Consider the following 8,035-nt stretch of genomic DNA (forward strand, 5'->3'; position numbering starts at 1 on the left):
GGAATCGGTGTACTTACGGGCGATTACATGGCGAACATCTGCCTTCCGTTCCTAACCGTTGCAAACAGCCTTTAACCATTGTATTCTGCTACTAGGTCCCCAAGTGGTGGTATCCTGAGTGCACCGGTTCCAACCGCATTATCCCCTTCTGATCGCTCTCCACCGGTGTAGAGCCACTTCCGTTCAGAAGCCCGAGGCTTCCGCTTTTTGGCCACCATTTTTTTTAAGTCTTCTCGATGTGTGCTTGGGCGAAGCTTCACCCCGGCGTTTGTAAAACAAACAAAAAAAGGGGGCCTAGTGTAAGGCTTTAGATGAGTCTGGGTCCTCACGGAGGCCAGTTTCAGAGTAAAAATTTAAAGGGACGTCTTCGCTTCAAGGCATGCTTTCTGGGTTGGGTTGTTCTGCCCCTGCACAAAGATCTTCATTATAAGGAAGCCTGCCTATGCGCATGCACAAACTGTGTAAAAAAAAAACACCACCGACACGCTCTACTGAGCGCTTGAAGTGTGGACGGGCATGTCGCAATGTGCTGCGCAGTCAGGAGGTAAGTGTGATTGCGTTTCTTCCGGATCAAACTGCTCCAGTTCCAACCGGAGCAGTTTATGCCGGCTAAAATGCAATTGTGAGATGAGTCCGGCTGAGTGCCAGTCTAGGCTCCTCTGAAGGAAGGCACAGACTGTGATGTGTGTTAACAAAGCTGGGAAGTTAGTAGGGAAACTGATGCCCCCTTTGTTCTGTGTCTTTGAGCAGTTATGTATACCTCAGTCATCCAAAGAGATCTACCACACTATTAGTTTTGCAGATGAATGTGACATTTATTTATTTAAATGTATCTATGTACATTTTTAAATTATTTAAATGTACCCCCGTACACTTTTGCCATTCTTTCCCCATAGGGGCTCAAGGCACTTGCCAAACATAGTTAAAACATGCAACATCATTCATAAATAGAAAAGGCAGTTCAAAAACTAGCTCTCAAATGCTTGTCAAGTAATTGTGGCATTTTCAAAAGACCTAAAGGTTTAGGTTCTACAGAGATGTGTGCATGTGAGGGGGGGAGTAATTCCATAACTTAGGGGCCCACGTAGAGGAGGTCCAGTAAAGTGCTGTAGCTGGCCACAGTTGAAATAGCCCTTCCATATTTTGAAGATTTCATGGCCTCCTCCTGGAAGAAGTATTCCCTAAGATATGTCAGACCTCAGCTATACTCTCAGCACAGTCCCCTAATGCACTTCTCGCTATATTGTACAGACTGTGGGTGGGAGATAATGTGCTGAGTGCTTTCCTCCCCCACCACCATCCACCCCCACATTTATTTTTTTTTGGTACTGAAAAGCATTAAAGAGATGGAGTCTCCTATCCAAAGACTGAAGTGATGCAGAGGAGTGAGATCCGCATTACCCAAAACTGTGATCCTCTAATCTGACTCTTCATGCCCAGATAATTTGTCCTACATTGTTTCCCACTTCCTGAACTGCACCTAGAATGTTATTGGCTACTAGCGCAGATGCTGAAGCGCAAATGTCATACATTCCCAGTGATTTCCTCCTTTTTTTAGGAGGCCGACAGCTGTATTCTGTATCAGTGGAAACGTAAAAGCATTCCCCCCCCCTTCCAGGCCGCTATATATGAAATACATTTACATTTCTTACTGATACTGTCTTTTTCATGGAGTGGGGGGTTGAAGCAGATGATAGGAGGCACCACTTTGGCCACTTTATGACTGATATTCCAGTGCAGCCTGTACCAGCTCAATTTCACCCCTGGCTGTAGTTGTCAATCCTGGAGGTTGCAAAGGCATTGAGAACAAGAGCTAATCCCATGTCAAAGAGAAAAGAGCAGTGTCCTTAACTGGTGAATCCAGGAATGCACGATCTGACAACAACCACAACACATACAAGGCTTCATACATGCTAGACTGTAGAACAGGGCACCCAACTTGGCTGGGACAGGGCTAGTGTTATTTGTGAGCACACAGAAGCATACTGGGGAGGTACTGTAGCTGGAGGTAGCTGCCCAGTGTTCCTACAGGTGACTAGCAGTTTTTTAAATTGTTTCTCCCCCTGCCATTTGCAAGATGGTGAAGTGTTATGGGGCTGTAGTTGAGACTGGCAAGAATAGCAGACGCCCCAATCGATCATGGGAAGCAACAAGTGGGGCTGGAGTGCGGGTCTAGGGGGGCAGAGGAGAGGCAGCTCAGCATGAAAGTGTCCAGAACAAGGGTAGGGGGAGGCAGTATGTAGGGACAGGACCAATGTTCCCTCTAAGCTCCACAGTGTTGCACGCAGAAATTCTACTTTGTGAATGAAAAAAACTAGTAGCATTAAAGTTGTGAGGGAGTCTACATTTGACTATCGTGTAAATTATGGCCCCGGTCACACCGGCAGGAAAATGCAGAGGAGAAGCGTAGCTGTTTGCCCTGGGGCAAACTACTGCGCAGTTACGCGATCAGACCTCCTTTGGAGGTCCTGTGGAGGTACCGTGGAGGTTCCATGGCAAGGGAGAGGTGCCGATCACAGGACAAGCCGGTGCGCAACGAAGAACCGAGCGGGCCAAGCCAGGAGTGGGGGGGGGTATGGAAAAGAGGAGGGGGCTGTGTTTTTTTTAAATGAAGTGTGCACATGCGCCGTTGGGTGCTTGTGCGCATCCCGTGGAGACTTGGGGGAAAAAAACCTTTTAGCGACGGGACATGGGCGAGCGCCGGATGCCACGACCTACCACCGGAAACGCGATCAGTTGCCCGCCCTTGCCCCGCGGTTTCCGGAAACTAGTACCTCGGAGGTACTAGTTTTTTACCCCACATCTTCGGCGGGAAGCCTCGGGTTCGCCACGGGAGCTCTACGCTTCCCAGATGTGACGCTGTGATCGCGGCCAGAAAATCTGCCTATCTTCCGTCTCTGTAGCGTGGCTAATGCTCCATGTGACCACAGCCTATGTAGTTTTTTTAGATTACTTCCATAACCTTGTAAAAATCTCAGAATAAATTATTTTAAATTATATTTAAACTATATTTTAAAAATAAGCTAAACATTATAAGAGAAAACAGAATCAAGTCAAATTTCACCCACCTCTTTCTACCACTGTAGAACGGGTCTACCCACCCCATTCCACTGTATTGGTAGACCTGGCCTTGGATCCTCACCTTGTGCTGAGCCTTAGAAAACATACCAGCTGGGGGGGGAAGGGGACTTTTGCAGTCCTCTTTGGGTTGTTGTTTTTTTAGTGAAATATGACAACCATCATTACAGTTCAGGTATAACAGAGGAGGAACCATTGCGGTCAGATCCTGGTGCCATTGTAGCCTATGGGGACCATAAGAGTCAATAGGCCATATAGGCTATAATGGAGAATCGAGCTGGAGCTCAGGGGGCTGGGGGGGGGGTTAGGTAGAGGCACCACATTTGCTGCATAGCTGCTGGTGTCTCTCCTCAAAAATCCCCCCAGGGAGATCAATTCTATGGGCCCCAGAAGGAGGTGCCCCCATCCTCCGTTGTTTCCAATGGTGGGTGGAAACTTAGTGTGCAGAAGCAGAAACTTCTAAGCTGCTGTGCCAGCACTGCCTAGCACAGCTTAGAGGGAACTTTGGGCAAGACCCCTGTTTATGGATCATGATGCTCCCATGCCTAGGATTGGAGCTGTAGTAACCACGATTTGATGCCTAGCAAGCTGCCGATTTGCCACATGCATTATTCAGCAGCTCTGCATCCCAAAGTCTGAGCCCAACTCCAGACTACACCTTATAATGTTGTGTGAATAAAATGGACCAGAGGGGAACTCTGTAAACTGCTTTGGTTCTCTGTTGGGGATAAAAGCAGGGGATTAAATAAATAAATAAATAAATAAATAAATGGTGGTTAATATCAGACTGGGAGCCCTGGGTTCAAATCTCCGTTCTGAAATGAAGTTTTCTGGGTAACCTTTGGCCAGTCAACACTAATCAGCTCACAAAGTTATTGTGAAATGGGGAATGGAGGATGATGTATGCCACCCTAGTCTCTTTGGAGGAAGGGGTGTGTGTTAAATTGTATTAAACGAAAGAGTTTGGCTTTCTGGTGAGCCATTTTGATTCTTGGTTCCACTTTCTGAGACGGATTCATCCCCCCCCACACACACACACCCCTTTTAAAGTTCAGACATTCTGAGGCCTTTTTCTTCCTGGGTTGTGGTGTTTTGATTGGGATTATTTTTGTCTCACATTGATTCTACAGTTGCCAGAGGGAGTTGGTGTTGCCATTTTCTTCAATTTGTGTTAATTTTTCCCTTGTGTTGTGCTTTTTCTTTTCCTCTCTGCTCTGGAACAGCATTGATCGATAGTCTCACTACAAGTTATCATAAGTGGTGGATCCATTTGTATCCAGGTTTTATGTCTTTCATACTGGAGGAAGAATATCTTCTTTTATCCTTAGTACATGGCTTACTGTATCCATCATTTGTTCTCCCACCCCCCTTCTTTCTGATGACTTTTTCTGGGTTAAAGCAATTTCAGGAGTAAGGGACGGGGGAGCATTTAACCCTTCCCTCACTTGTCACATTTACAAACATGTCTGGAATGGAGAGAGGATGGAGAGGAATTGTTGAGGGGGGGAAATAAAAGGCACAGAGGAAGAGTTGAGCACAACTTCCCTCCTCAGGGTTTCTACTGAAACTTGCCCTTTCCCCATCTGCTTGTCCCTAAAAGAAAGACCCATTGGGGTAGCATTGCCATGTCCCCCCCCCTGGCCATCAGTGGGGGGATAGAAGGGTTGGATTGCCAGATCCAGGTTGGGAAACGCCTGGAAATTTGGGAATGGAGCCTGGGGAGGAGAGGGACTTCAGTGGGGTGTACAGAGTCACAGAGTCCACCCTCTAAAGCATCCATTTTCTCCAGGAGAACTGCAGTCTGGCAATGAGCTGTATGGGGGATCCCCAGCTCCCATGTGGAGGCCGGCATCCCTACATTGGGGTTTAATTGTCCACACATTCTAGAAACATGTATCTTTGCCCCTGAGTTTGGTTAGTGGGTTGAAAAACAGTATTACAGTCCACTCTAGCGCTGCTGAATTTCCTGATTTGTGGAAGTTTGAGCAAGGGGAAGAAGGGAATTGGATCCGTGCCCATTCTAAGTTACATCACTACTATGTGCTATACATTGACTTCCCTCACCAACACGGGCCCAAGATCACAACTGCAGGTAAAGGTAAAGGTTCCCTTGCTCAAAAGCCAGTCGAGTCCGACTCTAGGGTTGCGGTGCTCATCTCCGTTTCAAAGCTGAAGAGCCAGTGCTGTCCGAAGACGTTTCCATGGTCATGTGGCCGGCATGACTAAACACCAAGGCGCACGGAATGCTGTTACCTTCCCACCGAAGTGGTACCTATTTATCTACTTGCAATTTCTTGCTTTCGAACTGGAACTAGAGACGGGAGCTCACTCCATCATACGGCACCCGGGTCTCAAACTACTGACCTTCCATAGCCTGCAGTTCAGCGTCTTAACCACTTGAGCCACCGCAGTACCACTGCAGGTACTGGAGGACAAATTTTCCTCCCTGCACCAATCAAAATCCACCTGACTTCTCTAACTTCTCTGTGGGTTTGTTGGTTGTCTATCTCTCACTTTCTCCACCCTAATCTCAGGGTTTATTTCTGCACGTATGCAGTGAATTTCAAATCCTGAGGATTTTTGCGTTCATGCACATTGAGGACATGTTTGGATATGTATGGGTAGTGCTTACAAAAGCCTTAGCTGCTCTGGGTGGGGGGGAGATTACAGCCAGGCTATCTCATTTCTGGCCGTTGGTCATGTTCTTCTATTCCCTCACCCCCCACATTGCTTCCCTTGAAAGGGGGGTTACAAGATTTTCATTTACAAGGAGAAACTCCCTACAAGATAAAAGGTACTTGTCTGTGTATTTGCATCTTCTCATAAATATACTCCAACCTGGCCAAGGAGACAAAAACCTCTCTGGATATTTTATTTTTAATTTTTGTGAAAGAAATGTAACGGTTCATTTTCCTTCCATTATGTGGTGGTTGCAGTGATTTTTCACCCAATGTTAAGTTTTCCCCATTACCTTCAAGCCTATAACCTGATCTCATCAGATCTCAGAAGCCAAGCAGGATTGGTCCTGGTTAGTATTTAGATGGGAGACCACCAAGGAAGTCCAGGGTCATGACGCAAAAGAAGGCAAACCAACTTTGAATGTCTCTTGTCTTGACAGCAAAAAAATCACAAAAAAACCCCTTGGGCATAACCTTTGTCCACAGCATTTGAGCTGGTTCTCCAGGTTATTTATTTATTTTCCTGACACGGTTCAGGTGGTGGATGGGACATCCGTCGTACGTTTCATGGAGTAAAGAGCATACCTCAGAGTTCCAATTTCACACTGGTACAGATAGAGTTCGATGTTATTACAGTTGGTGCCTAATGGTGTCTCTTTCTCCCCACAGGTGAGGGAGCTGCCCGTAACCCCACCCCCAGCCCAGACCAAGGACTATGCTCACGGCTCCATACCCCCTCGGCCATGGAGAGTCCCATGTTTGACACTGTCCTGGAGACGACAGATGGGGTGACCCCTGACCCCAGCTGGACCCTCCCCTTCCCACTGGGCTTCCAGGTCTCACTGACAGGGTTCCTGATGCTGGAGATTGTGCTGGGGGTGAGCAGCAATCTGACCGTCCTGGTCCTCTATTGCCTGCAAGCTGGCCTGGTCGACTCGGTCAGCAACATGGTGACCATGAACCTGCATGTGCTGGACGTGCTTATCTGCGTGGTGTGCGCCCCACTCACCATGGTGGTGGTGCTGGTGCCCCCGGACCGCGCCGCCACCTTGCTTTGCTGCTTCCATGAGGCTTGCATCACCTTCAGCAGCGTGGCCACTGCCACCAACGTGCTGGTGATCAGCCTGGACCGCTATGACATCTCAGTGCGGCCGGCCCAGCGGGTGTTGACGCCAGCCCGTGCCATCCTGCTCCTGGCCGGTGTCTGGGTGCTGTCTCTGGCGGTCTTTTTCATCCCTTTCCTTGAGGGCGAGTTTGGCCACGCTGACAAGTGGCAGAACCACACAGTGCTCTGTGTCGGCCCAAAGGAGTTCCACGCTGAACTGGGCACCTCCTACCACCTGGCGATCCAGATCCCCACTTTCTTTGCTGCCGTGGCCGTCATGCTGGTGACCTACGCCAAGATCCTGCAGGCCCTCAACATCAGCATCGGGAGCACCTTCAAGCGCAGCCAGCGCCGCAAGACCAAGAAAAGGAAACGACGGAAATCAGCAGAGCCCAGCTGCAGCCTGGCCAGTGGAGGGGAGGTCAAGCGGCTTTCTCAGCCAGTGCCTGCCCTTCCCACACCACCACCTATGGGGGTGCAGGCCTCGGTCTCTGTGATCATTGCACTGCGGCGAGCAGTGAAGCGTCACCGTGACCGGAGAGAACGCCAGCGGCGTGTTTTCCGCATGTCCCTTCTCATCATCTCAACCTTCTTTTTGTGCTGGGCACCACTCTCTGTTGCCAATTTACTCATCCTGTGTCGAGGGCCCAGTCCTTTGCTGGGCAAGCTGCGGATCTGCTTCCTGGCCATGGCCTATGGCACCACCATCTTCCATCCTCTCCTCTATGCCTTCACCCGCCAGAAGCTGCGTAATGTACTCCGTAGCAAGCTGAAGAAGCGGGTGGTGTCAGCCCTGCAGGTGGACCCTGCCCCTGGGGGCACAGTCATCCACAACTCCTGGGTGGAGCCGCCACGCAAGAGCTGTAAGGGCCGCTCACGGGGTAGCGACGGGGCCGAGCACTGTCTGACGGAGGCCACTAAGGAGTGAGGCACGGTTGCCAAGCCCTCAGAAATGGCTCCTGGAAGAATTTGGGGAGGTGTGTCAATCGCTGCCCTCATCCAAGTCGGTGAATAATGGGTGCCAAACACCAAAACCGCTGAAAAGCGAAGGGCAGCAGCTGAGCCCTCATCAAGGTCACCAGAAACTACAAAAACGGTGCTAATCCCTCAGCTGAAGCCACTAAAGGGAAGTGAGGGTGAGCAATGTTTTGCCGAGAAGTGAGGGCCAGCCATA

General features: G+C 49.3%; 1 protein-coding gene across 1 annotated transcript; it reads left to right on the top strand.

Moving 5' to 3' along the window:
• The first annotated feature begins 516 nt into the window (after nucleotides 1–516).
• LOC107119589 (probable G-protein coupled receptor 22) lies at nucleotides 517–7,789 on the top strand. The gene is made up of 2 exons (XM_015422108.1): nucleotides 517–544; nucleotides 6,426–7,789. Exons 1-2 carry the CDS (start codon nucleotides 517–519, stop codon nucleotides 7,787–7,789), a joined length of 1,392 nt encoding a protein of 463 aa, XP_015277594.1.
• Nucleotides 7,790–8,035: the final 246 nt, after the last annotated feature.

This window comes from Gekko japonicus, unplaced genomic scaffold (assembly GCF_001447785.1).
Source record: "Gekko japonicus isolate JY-2015 unplaced genomic scaffold, Gekko_japonicus_V1.1 scaffold292, whole genome shotgun sequence".
Classification (NCBI taxonomy): Eukaryota; Metazoa; Chordata; class Lepidosauria; order Squamata; family Gekkonidae; genus Gekko; species Gekko japonicus.

Excerpts from the sequence above, each read along its gene's own strand:
- LOC107119589 (XM_015422108.1), top strand. The coding sequence starts at position 517 with ATGTCGCAATGTGCTGCGCAGTCAGGAG. Across the intron at positions 545-6,425 it reads ATGTGCTGCGCAGTCAGGAG|GTGAGGGAGCTGCCCGTAAC; the intron begins GTAAGTGTGATT and ends TTCTCCCCACAG.